Below are 27,278 nucleotides of genomic sequence, written 5' to 3'. Positions count from 1 at the left end.
CATTGTTCCACTCTCTGACAGAAAAAAACAGATCTGCGCAAGATGACAGGGTGGGCCTGAGTGCTGAGCCAGTCCCCAGCACTGCCCACCGCTTAAACTCCACAGCCACGGAGAGGGACAAAGGCCTGCTGTCCCCTTGCTAAACATAAGGTCTCCGCACTGAGCAGATCTCAGCACTGTGCCACCCCCACCATCGTTCTCTCCCTCATGTGTGCCCTTGTGATGTCCCTAGGAGGTGGCCCATGTCCTAGGCTGCTTGTGGCCTTGGCCTCTGGGAAAGGTGCTGCCAAGGAGGCAGCTGAGAGGGATTCAGGCAGGGGGTTCTTGGGGCAGAGAACAGCACAGCCAGGGTCAGCGCTGTTCAGGACTAGGCTCGGGAAAATGTGCTCCAACTGGGGTGCTTAGTAGGGACCTAGGGCAGACGGTGGGAGGCCAGAAGTCCGGGCCACAGGGTGCCAGTGCTCCTGTCCCTGTATCCATCTGGTGGTCCCCAGGTGCAGCAGGCCTCTCTCAGCTGGGCTTTTTACCAGAAGTCCCTTGGGGAACACGTGCTAGCTGTGATCACAGGATGAACGGTTGTGTGTAAACCCCGGTCCCAGTGAGTCAGGGCATTGCCCTCACTCTGCTTCATGGTGGTCATAGAGCCCCAGGGGCCCAGCTCCCTCTGCTGCTCTGCTGGCCTGTTGCTTGGCCATTGGCCTTAGGCTGCATGCTATGTGGTATGGCCCTGGTCGTCAATGACCAGCACATAGCACTGAACGTTTGGCCCTCACCATCACGGCACCCACTGGTCCTCAGGGTCTCACAGGTGAGTGCATGGCTGCAGCAGACGTGAGGGCTCAGACCTGTGGATGCTGGAGAGGAATCGGAGGCAGAATGGAGGAAGGGGTGTGAGGAGCTCCAGGAGAGCAGAAGGAAAGCGGAACGACGAGGGTGTGAGGACACAGCCCAGCCACCAGCCCTGCTGCACCCAGGAAACCTCATGGCTGCCAAATGAGAAATCTGCTTTCTGGAGGAAATTGAGGTGCACGCCAGCAACTCTCCCAGTCACCAGTTATGGAGGACGGTCTCACCAACGCCTGCACATTCAGTGTGGACACCACAGGACACAGTGGCACATAGTGGGGGCATGAGAGTGGTGGCCTCCTGTGGCCTCATTGACCTGTCGGGCATCCTGAATGGTCTGCTGGGCACAAGTGCCAGCACCCACCTTCCCCTGGGCAGGGGAGACAGGACCTAACTGCGGGGCCTCCCCCTGCTTACTCCACCAGCCTGCTCCATTCCTCCCTGACCACACCATGAAGATTGGAGGGTGCTCTGTCCATCACAAAATCCACTCATCAGCTGCCATAGCTACCCTAGGGCTCAGGCAGGGCTCAGATGCAACCCTACAGACACAGCCTCCTGCACCCAGCAGCCAGGGCCAGCCCAGCCAGCCCTGGAAGGGGTGCCCCAGTGGGGTGGGCAGCCTGGAAGCTGGGACAACTGCTGCCACTGAGCTCGTTCATAGGGGGGCCACTTGTCCCAGGGTGGGAGCTCTAGGAGGTCCCAACTCCCCCAGGTTGGGCAGGCTCCAGGCAGGGCCTTGGCTCCCTGAGGAGCTCCATATCCAGCACCCAGGGTGGGGAAGCCCAGGGAACAGGGTCCTTACGCAGGTGCAGCCCTGGGTTCCCCTCCAGGTGACCTGGTGTTGCCCTGGGGCTGCCTCTCCTACAGCTAGAGACAGTTTTCTGGGAAGACCAGTTATCCCAACTCCCATTGCCACTCCCGGTCATCAGCTCTGCTAGACCTGGGCCTCACACTTGGCAGGCTTCCAGTGTGGACACCTGATGGGCAGTGCAGAAGCCCCTGTGTGCCAGCACTGAAGAGGCAGGGAGACACAGAAGGACATCAGGAGCTCGATCCTGGGGAGGGCAAGGGGCGGCTGAAACCCTCAACCCAGGTGATAGCTCCAGGTTCCCTGGCACCTGTGCCTCTCTCCTCAGGGAGGCCCAGGCAGGGAGACTGACTGGGAAGGCACCGGGTCAGCCACAGGACAAAGCCCTGCCAAGTAGACCAAGTTCCAAAACAGGCCCAGCTGAAGGAGAGTCTGGTCACCATGGCAACAAGAATTTGTTCTGCAGAGCCTGAAAAGCTGCCTGCCAGCTCTGCTCCCCACAAAGACCCACCCCACACCCACCAGCAGTGAGGGCTCGGGCTTGGTACTGGCAATGGGCACCACACATAGCCACGCACACACTTTTTACCTGCTGGGCTGCATGCTGCAGGGGCCCAACGCAGCCCAGCTCTGACCAGCAGCACAGGGAGGCCAGGGTCCAAACCCCATCTCCCTGAGCCCTGCTCCTTCTCCACCTGCAGCATTGTTGGGGTGAAGACAGGACAACTCTGTGTCCTTCCCAGCCTTGGCCTCTGTAGCCTGTCAATGTCTCCTCCCCACTGAGTGGCAGTTAATATTTGTGGTCCCACTTCCTCTGGGACAGGCTCTGTCCTGCCTGCACACATCAAGAAGTGACCCAGACTGGATCCGGGCACCACTGAGACTCATCTCTCCGGCCACCCAGCAGCTGGAGCGAGGCAGAGCGAGCAGAAGCCACACAACAGTGGAACCCCAGGCCTGTCCACACCACTGAGGCAAGGATAGCCACATGGGATGTCCAGTGGCCCCATCCCACACTGTGAAGGCTACGGGCCCACAAGATCCAGGCTGAAGCAGCCTAGGAAGCATCTGAGTGTTGGAGACCCACACTAAGCTCCCAGAGAGCCAGGTGCCAGGGACCCTGTGCACAGCCTCCCAAGGCCTACCCAGCCCTACTCAGACGTGTCCCCATCCAGCCCAGGCCAGGGACTTGATGGCAACTATGTGAGCTACAGGACAGTGGGGACAGGTAGCCATGGAGCTTTCCGCCTCAGCATACAGCTGCATGCTAAGGAGAGCACAACTTGGCAGCAGTGGCCTCACAGCCCCTATCCTAGCCGACCCTTCACTGCCCATGTGGCCTCACAGCTGGGGAACCCGGGCCAGCCCTGTCCCTGCTCTTCCCCATGTCCTGTCTGATATGCCACCTCGGTTGTCAGATCTGTCCTCACTTTAACCCAGGGTGGCACAAAGGTCAAGACAAGGCAGGATGGAATGGCACACATTTATAATCCTAGCGCTCAAGGTTGAAGCAGGATTGCCCTGAGCTTGAGGCCAGCCTGGGCTATAGAACAAGACCCTGTCTCAAAAAGCAAAAAAAAAAAAAAAAAAAAAAAAAAAAAACCAGCAAGCAGCCACTGTCTCCCGGGCCCTGCAGGTTGGATTCTGGCACAGATTAGCTCAAATCCCCGGTTCAGGGTCTCCCACAAGGTTCTAATCTGGGCTGCAGTACCCCCAGCCTCCCTGAGGGTGGGCAGGACCCACTTGCCAACAGCTAGCTCCAGAGAGGGAGATGGAGGCTTAAGGAAGGAGGGAAGCAGGACACAGGGGGAGGGAGAAAGGGAAACTGGGAGAGGGAAGGCAGTCCTGGGGCTATCGTGCACTCCTACACAGGGCAGGGGACCACTGGGGCTTACAGAATTGCCCTGGGCCCCAGACCTGGGCCACGCCTACAGACAAAGGGGGAAGCTAGGAGGTTGTGGGAAAGGTGTCCCCCAGGCCATGCATGCTGGCCAGTGAGGTTCTGGGAGGCACTGCTTGCAGGCTTGAGGCTGGCTTGCTAGGAGGTGGTGGAGCACTAGCTGGAGAGTCATCACTGGGGTGTAGCTAGGTGCCTTTCCTTCCTCGATTCCCTACCCCCAGATCCCCTGTACAGCTCTCCTCCCAGACCTTTCCATGGCATCCTGCCTTTGAACCTCTCCTGCTTTAAGTTGTGGGCACTGTGCCCCACCTCGGCCACCGTCCTATCCCGTGGGTCCATTCCACCATGAATGGGGGGGGGGGGGAGTAGACAGGATGCACAAGTACAGTTACATGCCCAGCAACAGCAACCACTTCCTCACCACCCCACCATCAACCAGAGGCCCTGCATCCAGGAAGCATGGTGCCACACAAGGAAAAAGGGAGCCCTGAGTGGCTGTCTGAGCAAGTCGTGCTGTGTATGACACGGGGTGGCCATCCACATCCTGCCGAGGGCAGCCCTGGGCCCACCCAGCAGGCCTTTGAGCCCTTCCTCTTAGAGGACCAGGGTGCCTGCCAAGCCCCTTCCCAGCAGGCCCTGGCCGCTCTCCCTGACGCACCAGCTCTGTACTCATGGAGCTCACAGCCCAACAAGCTGGCCTGGGCTGGGCCAGACTAGGTGGACAGTAGTGCCGCGCACCAGGCAGAGGCTTCCACACCCAGCTGCACTCTCCTCCTGCCCTGCTGTGAGGAGCACCTTCCTGTGGGGGCCGAACGCAGAGCTGTCAGAACAGCACTAGGCTCCCAGGCGCGCTTATGTAAGAGCCGGCACCCCCACACCCACATACTGCACTCTGCTGAGCCACACTGGGCCCACCACCCCCATAGCGCCCCTTGGCTAGCCGGACCTCCCCACTAGTCCCTCCCCACACCACACTCTCCAGCAGTGTTTGGGAACCACCGGCTGCTTGGTGCCTTCTTGCGGAGAACATGCCCATCCCAGGCAGTCCTCCAGGGGCTCCACTGCACTCCGCAGTTAAGATGCCCACAGCCTGCCGTAGTGATGCCCTCCGTCCCGTTGAGGACGTCACCATGGATGCCACCATGGCCTGCCCCTGGGAGGCACCAACATGGGGCACACCCACCGGTCGGCAGGCAGGAAGCAGGAAGGGCGGGTGGTGGCCAGAATGCTCTCTGTCCCCTCTCCTGACCCCTGCAGGTCCAGGGAAGGAAAGGCATCGTCCCAATCCCCCTCCCCAACCCCAGTCAGGACACACAAGACCGAGACAAGAGTCCGAGCTGAGAAGGGTGCCCCGTCACTGGCCCCTTACTCCGGGTGGGGAGGGATCTGCTCATCCAGGCTGCTCTGCCAACCCAGCACTGCATGCCAGCAGCTAAGGGAACGGAGCCAGTCATGAAGGCAACCACATACTCTGCAGGCTTCCCTGGAGTCAGTGACCCTCAGTGGCCCAAAAGGGGACCATGTTTTAACCAAAGGTGCCAGTAACCTGCAGGGCTGGCGGGGCACAGGGAAGAGACTCTTCCAGAGGCCTGCTGCTAAACAAGTAAAAGGAAACTTCACCCAGCAGGGCCAGCAGCCCAGCCACTGTGACCAGAGAGAGCTGTAAGAGACCATGCCACGTAAAGCTGCCGTCACACCTTCTGTCAAAGGTTCTGGTTAGGGCCTTGTCCTCCCCGGCGCCTGGCCATGGAGCCCACATCTCCCAGGACCTCACATCCCTGCTCCCAACTCCTGAGACAAACGATGTGGTCTCCCAAGCAGCCAGGCCTCCATGAAGGGAACAGTGGGGAACAAACCCAAGGAAATCCCCCAGTGTCACCAGCTCCTGCTGCAGAGGGGAGCAGAGAACAATCTCGAAGTCACTCCAACCATCACAAGGCCAGCAGCCCCAGCAGGGGAAGCCCCCTGAATCCAGAATGCCTGTATCTTCATCAGAAGACTCAAGACTGTCACTCAGTGGCCATCAGTGAAGAAAGCCAGGAGGCTGGGCAGGGGCAGGCGAGGCTGCTATCTTCTCTCTTGCCCACGCGCTACCAAGGCAATAAGCCATCTACACAGAGGGTAGTGTACTGCAGAGGACAGATGCACCTACACATCTGCACACACCCAGGCTGAGCCAGAGCATTTTGGGACTTGGCCCAGGTCCCCACCCGCAGAGCCTGGTATCTGGCGCCCCCTTGTGGGCACTGTCCCCCACACACACCCTAGAGCCCCTTTCCTAGCCAAATCCTGCTGAGATTTTGTCATTCTATTTGGGGGGGGGGGGCGGCTCACAACCTTGCACTTGACAGGCAGGCATTTAGGCCACTGAGCTAAATCCCTGGCCCTCTTTTTTTTTAAGACAAGACTTCCAATATACAGTTCAAGGTGACCTTGAACTCACTATACCCCAGAATAGCCTGGAACTCACAAGAATCTCCCTGCCTCAGTCTCCTGATTGCTGGGATAGCAGGCATATACCGCACTGGGGCTCCTGCTAGTTTGTAAGGACCTAGCTGAACGCTGGAGAGGAGGCTCACTGGGTGCCTGGGGGTCAGCACATGGTGACTGAGGCGTCAGCTGCCTCATTAGAAATCGAGCACAGGGGACAGTCCTAAGTCCAAGGCCTGCCTCGAGATTCCTAGTCCACCCCACTCCCAGCAGATGGCTCCCGCAGAGCACAGGTTTGCCAGGCTCACCAGGCTTTCCTCCCCTTGTCCTCCTCCGGTCCCCGATGGCAACACTGCCTCATGCAGGCTCATCAAGAGAGGCCTGAGGAGAGGGGCAGCTGAGACACAGGATCCAAGGGGCACAAAGAAACTGACTTTCTGGGGTGTCATCTCAGGGCCAAGTTCTGACTGGGACCTGGGCCTGAGGACTCCTTGAAGCCTATGGAGAAGCACGTGGCTGGGCACAGCGAGCCTACAGCTGGCCTGCCCAGGCTAGGACCACCTGAACCGGCCTGGCCTCTGCATTCCCAGGCCCCACGTGCCCTCCCCCTCCAGGGTCACACAGTGCCGCACCCCACATGAACAGGAGACCCCAGGGCTGAGTTGGACATGACAGAAGGCTAACAGGAACCAGAAACGCCCTAGATGCAGAGGCGCAGGCTCCCACCAGACAAGCACCAAGGAAAGCAGGAATCTGAGGAGCAGGCCATGCTGCACACTGGGGTGAACACTGCCCACACGTCAGTGCTGAGACACAAACCCACTTTGCGTTCCTCCAGGGTCTTTTCTAGGTTTATTTTTTGAGACAAGTTCTCACTAGTTCAGCTGACCTGAAACTCATGGCAACCCTCCTGCAGGGATTACAGGCATGCTGGTCCCCCTTTTTAAAGACTACCTATTGTGGGCCAATGTAGCTCAGCAGCAGAAGCATCTGCCTGGCAAGTGCAAAGTCCTGAGTTTAACTCCTGGTACCCAAAAAATAAAGACAATTAAAAAAAATAAAGATGCCGGGCGTGGTGGCTCACGCCTGTAATCCCAGCACTCAGGAGACTGAGGCAGGAGGATGGTTGCGAGTTCGAGACCAGCCTGGGCTACCAAGTGAGCTCAAGGCCAGCCTGAACTGCATAGGGAGACTCTGTCTCAAAAAGACAAAAAATTAAAAAAAAAAAAAAAAAGACTACTGTTGAAAGTTTATGGGTTCGAACGTTTCTAAATTCAGGTTTTTAAGACTGCATTTCTAAATGTCAAATATTTTATTTTGCTGACTTTTTCTTAATTTCACAAATTCTAGATTTCTAAAAACAGAACACAAACTCAATCCAAGGACTGCATTTCTAAACTACAAATCTAACCAAAGCAAAGCATTGGTGATTTCCTCTAACCCTGGCCCTCCTGGGCTCAGGGAGAAGACCTGGTGGGCCCCAAGGGCTTGGAGGTGCCCTGCAGGAAGGCAGCAGCAGGAGCCCCAGCCCTCTGCTTTGAGGCTCACCAGAACCTGCGTGTCCCCGAGACACCAAAAGCCACCCAAATGTCACCGCACCCTATTGCACTCCCCCTGCCAAGAGGCCCCTCAATGAGCTGTCAGGGACCTTTAGTGCCACCCCTGAGGCAGGGATGGTGCCAGCTGCCCTCAGATCTGGATGCCAAGGCACGAGAAAGTACACAGAGGCTCTGCACTGGGCATGAGTGTGGGGGCCTCGCCTGCACTCTCAGCTTCGAGCAGCTGCTGCCCCGGACCCATCCTGCCAGAGCACAGATGGGGATGCCCCCAGGTGCAGAGGTCACCAAGAACCAACACAGCAGTCTTTATCACGGGGACTCCAAGGCACATGTTCCAGCAGGCACCCAGGCGGTGATGTGGAGACAGCAGGCGTGGGTTTCCTCACTTGAGGCGGTAGAGGACCTTGCGCTGCAGGCGGTGCTGGACCTCGCCGCGGCGCAGCATGAGCTGCAGCACCTTGTAGATGGCGTGCTCCGGGTACTTCTGTGGGTGCAGAGCATGGGGTAGACACAGGGCCCCGCACCCACCCATTGAAGGGTATTGAGTGCCATCACTGGGAGCACACTGCAGCCAGCACAGGACTCTCCATTCTAGTGAAGAAAAAACAGGCACGGAGCCCAGCCGCTGGCCTGGGGTCACACAGCAGTCAGGCAGAACTAGAGAGGAGCCCAGTCCCCATCACTGACCCTGGTCAGCCCCAAATGTCTAAGCTCATCAGTCTGGCTTGGCAACCACTGCTGCAGGGCTAGGCCAGGAGACGCACAGAGGCAGAGCAGGAACTAGAAGCCAAGGGAGCCCATGACTTCAAAGATGCAGGCTCCCCAGGGCACCCAGAACGCATGCCTGCCCTACAGGAAGCCGGGCAATGGGGGAGAGAGCCGGCAAGGCTGGGGGGACAGCACCAGCTTCAAAAGAATCTGGCCACCTTCCCTTCTCCCTTCCACATGGAATCCCTGGACTCCAGGAGGCTAAGCCAGGAGAAAGCCGAATTCAAGCCCAGCTTGAGCCACTCGGTAACTTAGGACCCTGTCTCATCATTAAAAAAATAAAAAAGACCACAACTGGACTTGGTGGTACACACACTTGGAAGGCCAAGAAGGATCACCAAGTTCAGGGCCATCCTGAACTACCTCGTGAAAGACCAAAAATAAAAAAGCTTAGGGATGCAGCTCAGTGCCCAAAAAGGTCCTGGGCCAGTACCACCACAGTAACAACCAATCCTCCAGGCCCCACAGGAAACGTGCCTTGGGGAAGTCAGGACAAGAAGGGACGGTTGCCCCCCAACCTGGGGCCACCAGCCAAGTCAAAGGACCACAACTGCCCCATCCCAGTCCATGTCCGGGGCAGGGCTCACCTGCTTGATGAAGTCCTGGACAATGCTGTGCTCAGACACCTGGGAGCCGATGGCAAAGCGGCGCTTGAGCTGCTTCTCTATGCGGCTCAGCATCTCCTGGTCCTCTTGGCTGGTGAAGCCCTCCACCCCTGGGAAGGGAGAGGCCAGGGCCCCAGACTCAGAGAAGGAACGTGGTACCAGGGGACAGCAAGGGCAAAAGACTCTAGCAGCGGTAAAGGCAAGGACACACAGCAGCCTCGAAAGCTAAGGGAAGCCAGGGCCCAAGGGATAAGTGGGGCGACCCTAGCAAGGCTGCACTAACTCTGAGAGGACACATGTATCTCTGGGTGACAGTCACCAACTAGCAGGCCAGGCAGGCTGACACGTGGGGCCCAGCCAGGTGGCCACAGCAACAACTTCCTGGGGTCAACTGGATGGGAGCTCAGGACTGTGAGTGATAGGAGGGAGGTATCCACCCCAGAACTGTTGGCACACAGGGCTAGGATTCCCAGCCCCAGCTGTGGTGGCCTCCCTGTTGACCAGGCTGCTCCCCAGAGAAGAGAAAGTACACACTTGGCCTCTCCTCGAGGGCCACCCTGCATCATCTCCACTCTGGCCACAGTCAACATCAGCTGCAACGGGGCTCTGCCGCCATTTGCCAGCTTAGGCCTCAGCACCACATGGCACCTGGAGAATCAGAGTCCATCTGCCAGGAAGCGGTGGATTCAGCGCAGAGGTGCTGCGCACGCCATGCTCCCCTGGGCAGAGGCCATGCTTCCAAAACCAGGTGCCTGGGGTGGGGAGACTGTCTGTGTGAGGGCTCCGCATGCCAGCATGTTCCCTGAGGGTGGGAGGATCAGTGAGGACCACAGCTGTGGCTGGGAAGCCCTAAAAAGGCTGAGCCAGCACCCAGGGGGCTGACCACTGTGCCCCAAGCTGTGGACCCAGCAGCAGGGCCATGGCCCAGGGCAGCCCTGGGGTTTGGGGTGGGCTGAGGTTAGAAGTCTCCTGTGCTTCTGCACCATACCTCAGTGGCACCCAAGGCCAAAGCAGCACCATCTACTCACCAGACAGGGTGCCCGACATGGCAGCATCCAATGTGGACACTTGGAAGAGCCTCAGGGCCTCCTCCACGTCCACCTCGGTGGCGAAAGGCTGAAGTTTCATCTTGCTGAGGGCCTCTGCAATGCGCACGATGGCCTCCAGCTGCCTGCGGGATGACAGGCACTCAGGGCAGCTTCTGCCCACCTCATCGGAGCAAGGGGTCTCCTGGCCATGCCCGCAAACCCATCGCCCTGCCCTCTTGGCAGCAGAGCCTTATCTGCTACACAAGCAACTTCAAGTCTGCCCCTCCACATCCAGAGCCACTCACTGGCACTGGAGGCGGGCTCAACCTGGAAGCTCCTATGCCTCTGCACTACGGCTCTGTCCCCACGAGGGAACTTCGAGAGCCGGACAGCATTTCCTGTAGTCACAGGCAGGTGTGAAGTGGGCCGGGTTGGGCCCAGGGCTCACCGCACGGTGATGGGGATGCTGGAGCGGCGGTCGCTGTCCCTCTCATGTTGCCGGGCTCCGCTCCGCATAATGATGTAGCGGTTCTTCAGCTTCTCCGCGGCCTCTGCAGACAACCGAGGGCCACACTTCCTGCAGGCAGATAGGGAGCACCCAGAGTGAGGTGTGGGCACTGGGGTACTCACCACAGCCACAATGCCTCCCCCACAGAGCACCTGCCTGGCAGGCTCCAGAGATCAACAAGGAGGAGACAGCAGGGCCATGGGTAGAAAGTGGGTTGAGAAGCCAGGCGCCTGCTGCAGGGCAAAAAGGGACCCTGCTGCTACCATCAGCTACCAGGCGGCCACAGCCTCTAGCAGGTCTGGTGAGCAGTGCCTCCTTCTTCCGTCCCCTGCCCCAGCCGCCCCACCCAGCCTGGGACTCATGATAGGATGAGGGAAACCCAGGGATAGGATGAGGGGATGTGGGAGAAACCCTAAAAATGAGGCCACTGGGGCCCTGGCAGAGGGGAACCTGGACTCCAGCACCTGCCTGTTCTGGGAAGGGGTGTGGTCTCTCCCCTGGGGCTGTAGTGTCACAGGGACGTGCACAGCACAGGGCACCCAAGTCCATCTCCAGCCTGTCTCCACTGCTGCCCACGACTTACTGCCTCCCTTGCCTGCTGAACAGACACAGTACTCCTAGCCACCTAACCTCGGTCTGAGAAGACAGTTGAAGTTCTATACACACAGAACACTCAACACCGTCCTGGTACAACAGAAGTGCTATGCACAAGATGCCTAAGGAAATGTGCAACGGCAATCACAACTCAGGACATCGGGCGCTCACTCGTTATCCACTTGAAACCCTGAGAACCTCAACTGGGCAAACAGACTCGGGAAGACTGAATGACCTGCCCAGAGTCACACAACGGAGCCACATCCACAACAAGCTCCCTGTGTGTCAAGGAGGGCGAGGCCATGGAGACGCAAAAGCTGACCGAGCCAGAGCGAGCTCTGTGGGCAGAACCCAGGACAGGGCAGTCACATCCCGCACTCACGCGCGGCAGTACGCAATGAACTTCTTCAACGTGGCCAGGTCGACCTCGCCCTCCACAGCCTGTGTCTGTGTCAGCGCGCTCACGTGCAGCGTGAGGACGTGTTTGGCCAGCATCTGTGAGGCAGGGGGAGGGATGCCGGCTTGGTCACAGGTCCCCAGAGGCAGGAAGGCCCTTGGGTCTCAGGCACTCGCCCTGCTCGCCTCCCTGCAACCTGGCCACTCAGAGCAAAGAGGTCTGCGGAAGGATGTACATGGGACCGCACCCTAGGCAGCATGAACCCTGGGGCTGCTGCTGGAACCACCCAGGAAGGGGAGGCCTGCTGTAAGCAGCAGCAGCTGAGCAGGTGGACATGAGGCAAAATGGGCAATGGATGTTCAGGGACAAGGCCTCCGTCACCTCCGCTTGGGGAAGCCAGGCAGCAGCACTGTCTTCATGGAATGCCTGCTCCACCCTCCCTCCAGGCCTCACGTTCTCAGCACACCTGTGGTAACCAGAACCTGGCCCCTCACTGACCCCTTGACCCCTGTGAAGGTGAAGGCCCAGAGGAGGGCTGAGCCCACCACACTGCTCTCACTCCTCAGGCCAGAGCCCCACAGGCCTCTCTGCAACCACGGCTCTACCCAGCCACCACTGCCACATCTTCTGCGCCTACTGCCAGCCAACTCAGCCTTCAAACTGTGCTGGCCAAGGCTCGTTGGCTGTCCCCAGCCCTGCTGGGAACGCACCACATCCCTCTCCTCGTTGTGCTCGTCCTTGACAATGAAGATCATGTCAAAGCGGGACAGGATGGTGGGCATGAAGTCGATGTTGTCCTCCCCCTTGGTCTCATCCCAGCGGCCAAACACCGAGTTGGCAGCAGCCAGGACAGAGCAGCGTGAATTTAAGGTGGTGGTGATTCCAGCCTGAAAGGAGAGGAGGTCAAGGTCACCACACAAGCACACACACACGCATACACACACACACACACACACACACACACACCAGCACGTGCCTGGGCCAGCAGGACAGACTGCAGCCCATGGCAGCCCCAGGGGAGGACCGGGCAGGGCAGGCTCACCTTGGCGATGGAAATGGTCTGCTGCTCCATGGCCTCGTGGATTGCCACACGGTCATCTTCTCGCATCTGCAGGACACAAAGAAACATCGTCAGACCCACCCAGGTTGGGGTGGTGGTGGCAGAAAAATCAGCAGCAACCGATACGCCGGGTCACCTCCAGCTGGGAGCGTGGCCAGCCTCTCCCATCCACAGGCATGGAAACTGAGGCTCAAGAGAGGCCAAGGGGCTTGCCAGCCACGTGAGTAAAAGCCCAGTCTTCCCCCCAGAGCTGGCTTGTAAAGCACACACTGGGGGCCACACAACCCCCTCGCTCACCTTGTCAAACTCATCAATGCAGACAACCCCGCCGTCAGCCAAGACCATGGCTCCGCCCTCCATGATGAAGTTCCGGGAGGATGGGTCCCGCATCACGGAGGCGGTGAGTCCAGCCGCACTGCTGCCCTTCCCAGATGTATAGACCTAGAGAGGGAGGCCGGGATCAGGGGTGCGCCAGCTCCAACTCTGGAGCTAAGGATACAGTTCAGTGGCAGAGCAGGCACACAGGAATGCAGTACTGGGCTCACCCCAGCACTCCACAGTGATAAACACACAAAGCACAGGTCCGACAGAGCGGGAGATGACAGCCAATGCCAGCTGTCTCCTGTTTAATTCTTACCTGGCTCAGCCTCTGCCGCCCTGCCCTGCTGGTTCTGATCGGGGTGCCTGCTCTCCACAGAGCTCCCAGCCCCCACCAGGGTCAACACTGGGCCCTGCTCAGGGCCCCACCTCACTGCTCTTACCACTGTGTACAACCCAGCCAGGATGCCACGGCAGGGTTGAGGCACATCATCGATGCCACATCCAGAAGGACCCACTGCTGCTCAGGGAGACCAAGGCCCTCTGACAGCTTGGTCAGGCAAGATGTAAACCCCAGGCTGACTCTGGCCCAGTGCTCCTGCCCCCACACTCACACAAGCCTGTGAACTGCAGCCCCTCCCCCTTACACCCAGATCATCAGTACAGGGTGAGAAAACTGTCCTAGCGCGCTGTCCACTCACCCCAATGGGAGAGCACTTCTCCACAAATTTCAGGAGCTGGGACTTAGCTGTCCCCGGGTCCCCCAGCATTAGCAGGTTGATGTCCCCTCGGCGAGTGAGTCCATCAGGGAGCCTGGGTGGGGAGGGAAAGAACAGGAGGCCAAGACTTAGCAGTGATCTGATGGTACCAGCAGCCTCTCCTCCCTAGCACAGCTGGGCTCAGTGGCTATGGCTCTGCAGAGTGACGGAGGGTAACCAAGGACGGTGCCTGCCACCCAGGCAAAGAGGGTCAGGCAGCAGGAACCTGAGGCCTCGAGAAGGTGCCCATCAAACAAGCAACGGGCGCGCCTCCTGCAGCAAGGAGAATGCCGCGTACAGGCTCCCAGTCCCCGAATGTTTCAGTCCCCAAACGTCCCCAGGATCAGGGCCCCCACAGCTGCCACCCCAACCACAAACTGAGCACCATGGGGATGTGTTACTATCCCTGTTACTATCACTTCTACTTCAAGGCTTCCTTGGACGCCAAAGTCTTCCAGCCACCTCACTCCCAGGGAATGAGCACAATGGTGTCCCTCTGTTTCCCAAAGCCACCCAGTAAGCAGGTCCCCAGCCCACATTCTTGCTGCCCTTATGTATTATCTGAGACAGACATAAAATTGGGGAAGGCTGCCTAGGAACACAGCAGGATAAGGGCCTGGCCACCATCCTGTGTGTGCCAGGTCACCAGTCCCCTGGTTCTCACCTCTTCCGTGAACCCCCGAAGAGCAGGCAGGCAATGGCCTTCTTCATGTCTGCACCCCCAAAGATGGAGGGTGCGATGCTCTTGGAGATGACCTCATAGACGTTGGGGAGGGCGGCCAGGCGGCGGAACTCCTCTTCCTCCTGCGGACTCACAGAGCCGGCAAAGCTGCGGCCTGCATGGGAGGGAGCTGGGTGAGGCCGAGGGTACCACTTGGCCCACAAGTTCTCTGACCCTGGACCAGAGTTCCACAAACACCCTCAGGGCAGGGCCACAGGCAGAACCAAGATGCACACGCCAAGACAACAGGAGTGGTCGGCTGCCTGACTCACCAGAGCCATCGGTGTCCACTTGGATTCCCAGTACACGGACATAGGCACTCCGGATACCCACGCCCACCTTGTCTCGACCCCTGCTGGGGTTCAGGCCAAACTTCTTGATGGAGTAGATGCCCATGATGGTGACCCTGTTCCCAGGGACAACTCTGTCACACAGGTACCTGAAACAAGGAGAGGAACATAGTAATGAGGTCCTGTGGGCGTGGCCAGCTATGTTCAGAATGCTCTGGTCACCTCAGCATTCCTACCCTAAGTAAGCATCACCCCAGGCTAGCTCCCGCCACAGGCCTACAATGGGGACAGGCCCTGGCCACACCTGTGGCAAGGCAGCCAGCAGCCCACCCAGCCCACCACGGCTCAGACCCCACCATCCCCAGAGACACTTGGCCCAGGTTCTATGCCACTCAGATGAAGTTTTCCTGCTCACCCCATCCCACCTTGGCCTCTGGGTTCTCGGCTCATCTTTCACAGAGGGGTCCCCAAGGCCCCCAACCCGCAGCACGGAGAGCCTAGGGTGGGGAGCCTGCGTGATCTCAGAGAAGGCACTGCACCTCTCTGAGCCTGGAAAGGCAATAGCACCCAGCCTGCCCTGACTGCTGCAGAACCAGTGGGATGATGAAGAGGCCCATCTCTGTGCGATGCCATCACTGTCACCTAACTACCTGGCCCTACTGGTTTCCAAACCACGGCAGCTTCTTAAGATGTTGGTCTAGCTGAAGACTGAGACCATCCTCATCTGCTATCCTATGTGGACAGGAAACAGCCCCATGCTCCACTTCCCCAGGGAAATTAGAATGCTGCAGATTACTCCCCAAAAAATGTTCCCACAGGCTGGTCCGAAGGTAGTGAGTTATCTCAATTGAGTGTTCACAGTCAGTACAGATTGAACTCCTTGTTCTACTCTTTCCCCCCTTCTCACTACTACACTTGACTAGTCTTAAAAAAAAAAAAAATGTTCCCACAGAACACACAGGGACCCAGTGTGCTGGCACACAACCACAATCCCAGCCCTCAGGCTGAGGCATAAGATCGCCATGCATTCAACGCCAGCCTGAGCTACACAGGTAGGCACTGTGTCCAAAAAACACAAGGGCAGGCAACCCAGGTGCTGGGCAGTGGCTTCCCTAGCCACACAGTGACGTGGGAATACAGCCTGGCCCCACACTCCCCAGGCTGCTCAGTCTCGAGGGCAAAGCAGGAGCGGGAGCCTCACCTGTCGCAGTAGAGCTGCATGTGCCGGGGCATCTCACCATGTGGCACAGCGTCTGGCAGCTCCTGCAGCTTCAGGGTCTGGAAGTCCACACACTTGCACTTGTCGGGCATGATGAAGTATGGGTCCAGTGGGCACCGGAGGCGGCCAGCCTGGTCCCTGCAGGGGAAGGCCCAGAGCCATCTGTCCCAGAGTCAGCAAGTGAGGTCCTGGACAGGCCAGGGAGAGGTGTGGACAGAGTGGCAAGCAGGTGGGGCTCCTCCATGATGGGGCCAGGAGAAGTGAGCAAATCCCCCAAGGAAAGTTCTCACTAACCCACTCTCATTAGGATCCCTCCCAGAAAGACCCTAGGCCCTCTGGACTACCAAGGTTCAAGGCCACAACACCCTATGTACAAGTCTCCATCCACAACACAGAGTGACACATGCAACAGTAGAGCAAAGCCAGGTGCCCCTCTGGGTGTCAGGACACCACGCCAAGGCCCTGCTTCATAGAGCTAGCTTCCAGTCAGAGCACTTAAAAAATACGCTACATGAAAAAAAAAAAAAAAAAAAAAATACGCTACATGGCCAACATATACAGTGAATGTTCTTTTTCAAATGTATTTCAGGGCAAGGCTTGATGGCGCAAACCCAAAATCCCAAAGCACTTGGGAGGCTGGGTGAGGCAGGAGAATGCTGAGAGCCTGAGGTCAGCCTGGGCTACAGACTGTCTCAAAAAAAACCATTATACTGCATAACACTCTCATTAACCCCCGAGGACCCTCCCCGTTTGAACACTTATGCCACTTCTGGCAGCTGATCTGGAAGTCCTTTCCTGATCTTTAGCTGTGCTGCCATGGCTGCCTCCATGTCCTGAACCAATTCAAGACATTCACCTTTCAGGGCTATTGTGAGTCTGCAAGTCTAAGCCACAGAGCCAGGTCAGTAAGGGGGAAGAGGACACAGCATCATATTCCTGGAGCTCACCTCTGTGCTGGATGGCGCTCACAAGCGGCATTCACCGTACTTTTTAGTCACACCTCAGAACTGCTCCAAGCACACAAACCTATAATGTTCTGAAATGTATTTGTAGCAAAGCTTCTCTCAAAGAGAGAGTTTCTTTAACAAAACTTCAAATGAAACATTTTGACCACCTTTGTACTAAGTAATAAATGACAGGTAGGTGCTAGGCAAGGCAGGGGATTTACTCAGCAGAACAAGGGCCTGCAAGGTCCTGAGTTCAACACCTGGTACCAAAAAAAAAAAAAAACAAAAAACAAAACTCAATGAAGAGACTGCCACGCATGTGATGCGCATGTCAGCGTGAGACAGGAGGTGGTGACGATCCTGAAGGACAGGTGAGGATGACTGAGTGGTCTGGGGCAAGGAAGCCCTTCAGGAGAGGGGTGGTAGCAGCATGGCCATGGACAAGCAAGATCCGGAGGAGACCCCATGACAGGCCACACAGGGCACGTCAAGAGCCATCTGCCTGCCACTGGCTGCCTGGGAAGGGCAGACTCAGGAACGTGGAACAAGGTATACAGTGTGGATGGCCGGGAAGGTCAAGAGGAAGGGTGGCAAGACTATGCCAGGGAAGCAGAGACAGCGGTGCCCTCTAGTTCAGGAGGGTGACAAGTGCCCTATAAGGGGCCAGACATGGAGCGTCCTAGGTCCTGCAAGCTGAGTGCCATGTGCTCAGCTTCACCAGCCAGGCTGCTCCTGTAGCACAGGGTCTGGTTCTGTTCTCAGGTGAAGCAGTCACACACAGGATGCTTCCCAAACCTACAACCCCCCACGCAGGTCCTGGGCACCCTGGCAAGGACATGGTGCCCACCAGTGATCCTGAGCTGGGTCCAGGATGCCCACAGCAACCTCGGGTTGTGCTCACTGCCTACTCACGCATTGCATTTCCTGGGCAGGGCATAGCCCTCCAGGCCTGGGCGCATAGCGATGTTGGTGAGGGTGTTTCGGCAGCTGCGGCACTGGATGGAGATGCGTGTGGCCTTGGCCCGGACCGCAGAGGCTGCAATGATGATGCCAGGGATCTTCACCAGGTGGGACATCATGTCCGACTGCAAGAGCCAGGAGGCAGCTCTGGTAAAAGGGCACCTGGGGACACCCTCAGGCACCTATCTATCCTGTCTCTTTCTATCCTGTCCCTTTTCATACCACCTGGATCACCCAACTGTTCCTGTCTCTCTCCAGGTGTCACCCTGAGAACAAGGGCTAGCTGCTTATTCCTCACACTGAGGATCTGGACCAGTACCAGGCACGCAGATCCCACCCACCTGTAAACAAGACTGTCCCATCCACCTTTCCTACTCCTGCCTGACCTTCAGCCCATGTGGTAGCCTAAGTGGGGCCTTGCAAGCACCATGCCTCCACACACCAGGCTCTACACCAGCAAAGGCCCCTCTCCTGCCTAGAAAGCTCTCTCCCCACTATGCACATCCTGTGCCACTTTCATGTCCATCCATGCTGCCACCGCCTTCTTGGTCTTCCCTGCTAGACACAGACTCAGAAAAGTTCACCCTAAGTGGGTGTTCTTCAAGGACCAACTCAGGCTGTACCCAGGAGTGAGCTCAGTAAACACCTGCCCAAGCGAGCTGATTAACTCAGAGAACAAAGCAGGTTGGGAAAGCTGGTGTGTTTGGGCCAGGGCCACCCAATTGGTGCCTGGGCTGTCTGAAAGCCTTCTGCTCATGCAGCAACCTCCACTGGACTCACCTTCAGGCTCCGAATGCTAGAGGGGCTGGCGTCCGACTTGAGCATGACCTGGATGTCTTGGAGTACCTCCTCCCCAGCAGGCCGGGGCCGAGTCACCTCGTCAGCCACCTCCTTGGCCGCTTCCTCTAGCTGCACAGGAGGACACAAGCCATGAGTGACGGTCAGGGTATATTACAGGGGTCTTGGGCTGGGCCCTACTCACCAGCTCCAGGTGCTCAGCTGGTTGCTTGTACAAAGAATCAGCCAGGTCCTCATCAAAGCTGGCCAGGTCCTCCATCTCCACCTCAATCCAGTACTCTCCCAGGTTGTAATGGCGCTTAAGCTCATCTCTGCAGGGTAGGGGAGGGGCAGAGGGGAAAGCCCCACTGACTGCCATGCCCTCACCCAGCCACCACTCCCCCAACCTACATGGGTTCCAGGACAGTTGATAGTGCTGCCCTACTTCGGAGCTGCTCTACTGCGCTAAGCATCCTCCAGGACAGCTTTATGGACACCAGGGCATCACAGGCAGCAGAGGGACTCAAACCTCAGGACAGCAGCCAGTGCTTTTACTGCAGGATGCTCCTCCCTTCACTGCCTCCTGGAAACCAAACGCTCAGGCCTCCTCCAGTCTACAGTCTCAAGCACAGACCATATTTGCCTCCTGGATGCTGCGGAGCTTTCACACAGAGCATCTCACGCTGCTGTCCCAGAGCCCTCATGATTCCTGTCCCTCCACCCGATAGGAGGAGGCCTTACAAACTGCAGGGCTGCAACTTGGCATCGAAGCACAGCTAGCTGGGGCACAACAGGTGCTCAGTCCCCCCACTGAGGACGTATGTGGGGGGTACGCATGAACGAAAAAACAGGAAACGAGTTGATAAGGGCGCCCCTTCACAGCTAGCACCAGAGCGCCGGTTTACAGGAACCCAAGGCCGCGGGGGGAGGCTGGAGAGGCGAGATGGAGGGGCCGGGACACAGAGTCCCGGCCGGGCGGATGTGCCCCATGCCCCGCACCCGAGATCAGCGAGACCATGCAGTTAGCCCGCCACCTTGGGGTCTCGACACACCACCCCGCCCCGCCCCGCCCCCCGGGACCCCGACGGCCTGCGAACCGATAGGTGAAGGAGCAGCCCGCGCCTGCCCGGAACTGCCGCAGGAACTCCCGGAAGCGCCGCTGCAGCTGCGCCCTGCGCGCCCGCCCGTCGTCGCCGCCCGGCTCGGCTCCGAAGCTGTCGCTGTAGAAGACGCCAGGGTCATCGAAGCCCGACATGCCGCGTCTGCGGATGGGAGGGCTGTGAGCACTGCCGGGGGACGGAGCTCGGCGTCCAGACGCTCACGCCGATGCCCACACTCGCGCTCACGCGCTCTTGCACCAGCGCACTGCCACTCCGCGCCTCCGCGCTGCAGACTTTCGCGGGAAAACCTAGAGTGTGTGTGTGTGTGGGCTCCCGAGCCGCGCGCTCCCATTGGTCCGCCGGGGCCCGCAGCCGGCGATTGGGCCGCTCTGCATCCCACGAGTCCCACCTCCCGGGCCGAATGCCGAGGCGGATTGGCTATGGTGTGCGTGATATCAGGTCACGCCCCCTTCTGGGCTCCATTTTGTGCGTGGAACAATTTGGCGCGAAACTTAGGGAGGGAAGCTTCCGGGCAACAGCCTGGAGGAGCAAAGATGGCGGAAAGTGGGCTGGCCTGGGGCTTCCAGGCTCCTGAGCAGTGACGCCAATCTCAGTCTGCAGGAGAAAAGGAGACGGAGACGGGGGCGGGGGCGGCGCATGAGGCTGCAGGTCTGTCACCCCAGCACTGGGAGGCTGAGGCAGGAGGACTGCAAGCTCCAGCCCAGCCTGGGCAGCTAGTAACTCAGTCTCAAGATAAAAACTAAAGTGTAGAGCTTGGTGTGGAGGCCCCGAGTTCCATCCCCAGGGGAGCAAATTAATTTTTCAGCAGTGCTGAAAGCTAGAAGAGACCGCGGCTCTGTGGCCTTCAGTGGACAGTGGGTGGCAAGGACAGCTGTCCCTTTGCCACCCGCAGACGGGGTGACTGGTAGGCCTGGCCAGCAGCGCCCTGGGACCTGGGACCGCCTGCAGAGGGCAGACCAGGGGAGCTCAAGCAGGAGGAGGGGACAGGCCATCAGCCTCAGCAAGGTCCCCTGGAGCCCCAGCTGAGGCCTCGAGTGACACGTCTGACCTTGGCTATCAATCAAGGATACATCTGTCTGACCCCACCAAGTGCCACACCGCTGCTACTTCAGGCCAGCACCCAAGGGTGGGCAAGGCTGGGGGACTGAGCGAGGCTGAGCCCTTGCTGTGAAGCTGCTGAGCCTCTGCCTCGTTCTCTGTATGGACCCTTACCTGTACCCTCCGTCCCGCACCCCTGCATCCTTTGAGATGCCCACTCAGTTTGGTGCAACTTGGGTAAAGCACTTCTAGCTACTGCCCTGGGACCCTACTCCACTACCCCAGGAAGCAAGAAAAATTGGCTCATACCTGTAATCCCAGCACTCAGGAGGCTGAGGCAAGAGGATCACTAGTTCAAGCCCAGCCTGGATGATCTAGCAAATTAGTGAGTCCCTGTCTCAAAATATCAGGTAGGAGCCAGGCATGGTGTCACACACCTGTAATCCCAGCTCTTAAGGATGCTATTGCAGGAGTTGGAGGCAGCCTGGGCTATGCCATAAGACCCTGTCTCAAATACATGAAAGGACTGAAGGGGTAGCTCAGTGTGAAGGCTCTGGTTCAAACCATGGTACCACACCAAATAACATCCATTTGCCTTTGTACAAATACTGGACTTGTCCCTCCCATAAATTGCTACAATTCTAAAACCTTGGCTTTGGGCTGGGGATTTAGCTCAGCGGCATAAGCACCTGCCTTGCAGGTAGGCAGTCATGAGTTCGATCCCCGGTACCAATTTAAAAAAAAAAAAACAAACCCTTGGCTTTGCCCCGTGTGACTGAAGGCCAAGTCCCAGCACTCTGAAAAGCTGAAACAGGAATATCCCAAGTACCAGCCTAGCAACTTGGTGAGACCCTGTCTCAAAGTAAAGATGGGGGGGGGGGTGGAACTCAGCATGAAAGCCCAGGGAACCCCTGGTACCAGAACTGTGCACACAGGCAACCGGCTGTGTACAAGGCCTCTCACAGACCCAGGTCCCAGGCTGTGTCTCCAGGCACCCGCTAGCACCCCCTCATCCTCCTAGACATAGTGTGGTCCGCTGCGTTGAGACCCGGGGATGCAGTGGCACTAGAAAGAGCCCCTGCAGCCTGTCACGACACTGCCTGGCATACCCTGCACCCCACATTGAGGGCTGCAGGGCACAGGAAAGCCTTGCTTTGGGGTAGGGTTAGGGTTAGGGGATGTACCAGGTGGAACCCTCAGAGAGCAGCCACCAGCTGCCACAGCCAAGGGAGCTCCCATGGGACAGGAGCCACAGAGCTCCGCCTCCCCGCCTTAAGGGGCTGACACCACATTTGCTTCTGTGGACTGACTGAAGGACAGCCAGGGCGGGGCCGAGGGAGGTGTCCTGTGTCTTGTGACAGGTGGTAAGACAGGGTCTCAGGGGCCTACCAGGAACTGAAATTCAAGGATCTGTCCCAGACCCTGAAATGCTTCCATTTCCCCAGAATCTGCTGTGGACCTGAAGGGCCATCCCAGCCTCTGGAGGATGGGCTTAGGTCCACACAGTGGTTTGCCACTGTGTCCACACTCAACCCTTGGAGGCCCGCAGAGCCCCTGCCAGCCCCATTACACACATTGAGCACACACATGTATACATGTGACCGTATATCCCCACCTCCAGAGAACAGAGGGGAGGGCTGAGCCCGAAGGCAATGGAGCCATGAGAAAAGGGCCTGCCTGGCATGCATTTGATTCCTGGTACTGAAAAAAATACTCTGGGCTACCATCACTCCACAGCTTTTATTGTTCCACACAGAAGTGCCACCAAGGCCACAGTGTGGTGAATCCCACCCCACCCGCAAAGGCCCTACCCCTGTTATAAAAAAACCCACACAATAAAGTCCCCAGTTCAGGATGAACCAGGATCGAGGAGTGGCTCACACAGAAACAAGACAGAGACACAAGACAACACTGATATAAAAATGTCCATGCCCACAGGTGTGTGGTCACTGAACCAGAGGCTCAGGTCATGGCCTGTTGGCTGTGACCTCCAGGCTCAGCTGCAGGAAGGGTGCTGAGTCGGGGAGTCCAGCTGCTGCACACGCTCTTGGTGGGCAGAGGCTGGGGCGCCTTCTGCTCCAAGAGGGACGTGGAGGAGGACAGGGACTGAGAGGCCCATGCTGAGCCAGGACAGGGCGAACGCCACTCCGGCATCCCAGATGCAGTTCACGGCCACAAGGCCAGCGCCCCAGCATTCACAAGGCATAAAGACTCATGGCCACCGTGGCCACCAGGAAGGTGAGGAGGGTCAGCACCCATGGCAGCAGGGGCCCAGAGGATTGGCTGGGGAGCTGGGCCTTGCCCTGGGGCACCTCGTCCAGGCTGGGTTCTGTAAGAGCAAGAGAAGTGGGCTCAGTGGGCTGTGGGGGGGTCATGAGGCCAAGGCCCTGCACCTCCAGCCCAGTCCCTCTTACATGAGGCTTCCTCACAAGGGTCCCATGAGCCGTGGGCTGAGGGAGCTTCTTGGTGACCAGAGCCACCCACAAAAGGTTAGCCCCACTTCCCACTTACTTTTTTTTTTTGGTACTAGGGATTGAACTCATGGCCTCGCTCTTGCCAGGCAGGCACTTATGCTGCTGAGCTAAATCCCCAGCCCTTTTTTGTCTTTTTGAGAGAAGGTCTCACTATGCAGTTTATGCTGGCCTTAATCTCACTTTATAGCCCAGGCTGGCCTCAAACTTAAAACAGTTCAATCCTCCTGCCTCAGCCTCCCAAGTGCTGGGATTACACAGGCTTTTACCACCGTGCCAGGCCAGTTGTTTGTTTTTTGAGACAGGGTCTCGATATGTAGTCCAGACTAGCCTTGCATTACTCACTATATGACCCAGGCTATCCTCAGTCTCAGAGGAACCCTCCTGCCTCAACCTTCTGAGTGCTGAGTTACAGGCCTGTGCCACAGTGCCTGGCCCTCTTCTCACTTAGAAGCACTCAGAAGACAGAGTGAGCAATCCACCAGCCTGCACCCCGAGCTCTCACCTTGTCCCTGGCTGCTGGCCCGGTGGTGGAGCCCCAGTGTCTGGGGAGGACTCTGGTCCTGAGACTTGGGGGTCAGCAGCCCCTGTAGCTCCTCGAACAGCTAGAAGACAAGAGTCCAGGTGTTGCATGACGTGGGGCCTGGGCAGGGCTGTGTAAGGTTCTGGAAACGCCCCACATGAGGACACACACAGCCCTTGTGACCACCCAGCCAGGGTTGCACCCAGGGGAACAGGGTGGCTGAGACCCCATTCGTGCGTCAGTGCCCAAGGTGCATCCCGGACTCCCCCAGGTCAGGTGTACTCCCCTCCGTAATGTCCTCCCACACAGACCGTGGCTGTTGGGCCCTGCAGTCACCATGGCCTGGCTTTCCCTGGGGACCACTTGGGCTTCCACCCCACCCACACACAGTGCCAAGGTGGGCTGCTGCTGTGGTTCCTGTGCACAGACGGAGAAAGGAGGATGAGGCCAGGCCTCACCTGGATGTTGAGCAGGAAGGCGGCCTTGGCCTCGGCCAGCACCCTGTGCCGCACCTCGGGCGTCATCTCCAGGGAGTTCATGCGAGCACGGTACAGCTGCTTGAACTTGGTGGCGTTGGGGACTCCAGGGAAAGTGAAGAAAGCCAGGCCCTCACCAGAGGCCGGCAGCCCCAGGGCCTTCTGGGCAATCTTCTTGAGGACCTGGCCGCCTGACAGGTCTCCCAGGTAGCGGGTGTAGGCATGGGCCACCAGCAGCTCCGGCTCTGCACGCCCCACCTCGTGGAGCCGCTGCACGTAGCGGCTGGTGGCGGGCGAGCAGGGCACGGCCAGGCGCCACTGTGGCCCGTACCAGAAGGCCATGTCCTGCTCCAGTGCCTCACGCCGGTGCAGCTCTTCAGGGAAGTAGACAGGTGCGAAGGAAGGACTGTCCCTGCTGCGCTCAATCTCCTCCTCCAGCGCGGCATAGATGTGGTACAGTGAGGCCATCACCAGCTGCGGGGCAGGTGCCACAGCGTCAGACCGCGGCTGCCCAACCCATCTCCCCAGCATGGCACTCCCAGAGGAGGAAAGTCAGCCCATGCTGCTCTGCCTAACTCAAGCACTTTGCAGGAATACCCACAGCCTTGCTGTTCCTGTAGACACCAGCTGGGGGCTCCAGGCCGAACTGGCCCCACCCTACTGGCTCAGGGACACCCTTAGCACATTAACCCCGCAGCCTGCACACAGGACAAAGTCACACATTCCAGGCCGGGTGGGTGCCAGGTGACTCTGACTCAGAGGCCAGCCGTGGAAGGCCCATTCCTGAGGGCAGACAGCAGGAAGCTGGCACAGAGCACACGGCTCTCAGAGGCAGAGCCACCCTGGGCTGTGTGGCTGAGGGTGCATCACACCCTCTCTGGTGTCAGCGGTCAGCCCTCCTCTGTGGAAGGGAAATTAACCCTCTGCCCTGGCTGGCACAGGTCAAGGGCCAGCTCAGGACCTGGTCCATAGGGTGCTCCCGCCAGAGGGGCCAGCCACTGTGGCCCCAGTTCTGGGTGCTGGTTTTGAACTCTGAGAGGGCAGTGGAGACTTCCATCGTGCCACAATGGCATGTGTGGGGTGCAAGGTTGGGCTGGGGTAGAGGTGCAGGGGGACCTAAACCCCAGCTCAGCTGGCAGCAGACACAGCACTGCCAGGCTTGGCCATGCAGGCTGTCTGGGAGTGAGTCTTACAGCCCCTCCTGGAGACAGCAGAATCAGCACCCACTGTCTGCCAGGGGTCCTACTGGCCATACCACATTAGGCTTAAGGACACTTAGGGTGGGGTACAGCTCTTCCTGCGTGTGGCTGTGTGACATCCTGCTGGAGATGAACCTCTCTGCGCTGTTCGGTCACCAGCATGGAGGCCTTGCCTCGCCATGTGGCCTGGGGGTGTCACACTGTTGGTCCTTCACCCTGTGCTGTGCACAGTACCTACCTTGAAGGCCTCTGGAGTCACTTGGCCCTTCTGAAAATTCCGCATGAACTCAGTGTTCTCTGCCTGGGTGTGCACCTCCTTGGTGGCCTCCTTGATGGCCTCAGACAGATCCTGAGGTGCCCTGTATGGAGGGGCGGGGTGAGTGGGGGATGGGTGAGACCAGGGGCAGCAGTCCCCACACGCTCTTGAGGTACAGTCTCTCCAAACCTAGGCAGGGCAGTGAGGAACTGAGGGGTCGGGTTCTGAACTCCATACCCAGATCTGTAAAAACAGCACCAACAAACTGTTGTAGCCTGGCATGACTGACCCCATCTTGAGCCCTGCATTTAACTAGTGCCCTATATTTGACCCAAGAAAGTGGGAAATTACTCAGGGAATAAGTCCCATGAGAAAAGCAGAATGAGCTGTACCCACAGGAGAAAAATAAACCTGCTCAACAAAAGAAGCAGGATACAGGTGTCAACTGAAAATTAATGTAAGATTCTAACTAAACTGTTTCCAACAGGGGGCCTTTTGTGATTCCCTCTTGTATAAACTATAACTTTCCAGTTCGGGGCCACTTGTTTGGGGATGGGCTCGGGTGGGGGCCACTGAAGTGGGGGTGGGCTCGGGTGGGGGGGTGTCTCTGTATACAAGTGGTCCTGAGCTCAGTTAATTAAATTCCAAATTTATCAGTTTGGCTGCCAGGATTCCTATATTGTTATTCACGAACCCATCTCACAAACAAGCCAGGGAGTCTACTGCCTTGTCATTCCACAAAAGGGGACCCTGGGGACCCTGGTGCAGCACTGAGTCGCTTTCCACCTGAGCATCCAACCCAGGGCCTCTACCTTTGACTGCACCCCTAACCCTTTTCATTTTTGACGAGACAGGATCTCACTGAGTTGCCCAGGCTAGACTCAAACTTGCCATTCTCCTGCCTCAGCCTCCTGCAGTGCTGAGATCATAAATGCACGGCACTACACCCAGCTTTGATTTGACTCAATATTTAACTCATTTCTTTTGCTGGTTTCAGATCAAATTTCATGACTCCAATGTTATGCTAGTTATCAAGCTGCTTCCATTAAAAAGCCCCCAAAATTCTGCTTTCCTGAAGGAAGGAAGAATCCCTCTGGGAGTATCTCACTCCAGCGCCTATGGTCATTTCTCCCTCCTCTCCCCAGTCCTTCTGAGACAATGGCACTCGTGAGACAAGAGAAGAACCCAGGTTCGGACTGGGTTGTTCACCTGCCAGCAGCCAGCAGCCAGCAGCCCTGGGCACTTGGGACCCGGGTCTGAGACAGGGACGTCTGCTCAGGGGTCTGGCAGGTGGTGAACTGTGTGAGCCCAAAGAGAGCCAGCACCCATCCAGGCTGGGGGCCAGCCCCGGGCAAGTGTGGAGTCGTCCCAAAGTTCCCAGAGGGACAGACACTCCTGCCTGATCACCTGAGGTGCGGCCAAAGGACACCTCCCCTGCCTCCAGCTGCCTGAACACACAGCTGTTCTGCCCCGGCCCCTTCCTGTCCTCAGTCCAGTCCTTGTTCCCGTCCCGCCAGGGTGAGCTTGCCTGCTGGGCTGCGGGCACTGCAGCTTGGTCCCCGTCTCCATCTCCATCGAAGTGGCTCCGGCTGGCTCCCTGGGCTCAGAAGCTCTGGAGGTGGCAGCTGGGGTGCTGGTGTCAGGGTCGAGCGGTGCGGTCTTTTAAGCCTGGCAGATCACGTGGCGCCTGCTCCAGGG

The 27,278-nt window shown here is 58.2% G+C and overlaps 2 protein-coding genes across 5 annotated transcripts; both read right to left on the bottom strand.

The window, feature by feature from the left end:
• Positions 1–7,280: 7,280 nt before the first annotated feature.
• On the bottom strand, positions 7,281–19,919 carry Mcm5 (minichromosome maintenance complex component 5). 3 transcript variants are annotated; one of them, XM_063244536.1, is made up of 16 exons: positions 19,594–19,919; positions 18,702–18,828; positions 18,500–18,628; positions 17,672–17,844; positions 15,795–15,950; positions 14,576–14,742; positions 14,247–14,418; positions 13,526–13,637; positions 12,804–12,947; positions 12,489–12,554; positions 12,157–12,333; positions 11,432–11,544; positions 10,396–10,524; positions 9,948–10,090; positions 8,902–9,029; positions 7,281–8,137 (listed from the first exon to the last, which is right to left on the bottom strand). In XM_063244536.1, the coding sequence occupies exons 1-16, from the start codon at positions 19,749–19,751 to the stop codon at positions 7,856–7,858; spliced, it is 2,376 nt and encodes a 791-aa protein (XP_063100606.1). In that variant the 5' UTR covers positions 19,752–19,919; the 3' UTR covers positions 7,281–7,855. The 3 variants fall into 3 exon arrangements, with proteins under 3 accessions (XP_063100606.1, XP_003462366.1, XP_063100607.1); XM_003462318.5 differs by having other exon boundaries at positions 7,281–8,030; positions 19,594–19,917; XM_063244537.1 differs by lacking the exon at positions 19,594–19,919 and adding an exon at positions 19,026–19,514.
• Positions 19,920–22,376: 2,457 nt separating this feature from the next.
• On the bottom strand, positions 22,377–27,278 carry Hmox1 (heme oxygenase 1). Of its 2 annotated transcripts, none has more exons than XM_063244543.1 (5): positions 27,104–27,278; positions 25,563–25,678; positions 24,108–24,599; positions 23,632–23,731; positions 22,377–22,984 (listed from the first exon to the last, which is right to left on the bottom strand). In XM_063244543.1, exons 1-5 carry the CDS (start codon positions 27,153–27,155, stop codon positions 22,851–22,853), a joined length of 894 nt encoding a protein of 297 aa, XP_063100613.1. In that variant the 5' UTR covers positions 27,156–27,278; the 3' UTR covers positions 22,377–22,850. The 2 variants fall into 2 exon arrangements, with proteins under 2 accessions (XP_063100613.1, XP_023417043.2); XM_023561275.2 differs by lacking the exon at positions 27,104–27,278 and adding an exon at positions 25,770–25,903 and having other exon boundaries at positions 25,563–25,683.

Source organism: Cavia porcellus, unplaced genomic scaffold (genome assembly GCF_034190915.1).
Source record: "Cavia porcellus strain 051 isolate PalLab524CR breed Dunkin Hartley unplaced genomic scaffold, mCavPor4.1 scaffold_177, whole genome shotgun sequence".
Taxonomy (NCBI): domain Eukaryota; kingdom Metazoa; phylum Chordata; class Mammalia; order Rodentia; family Caviidae; genus Cavia; species Cavia porcellus.
The sequence above is the reverse complement of the archived record's forward strand: the minus strand, read 5'-3'. Positions and strand labels throughout refer to the sequence as shown.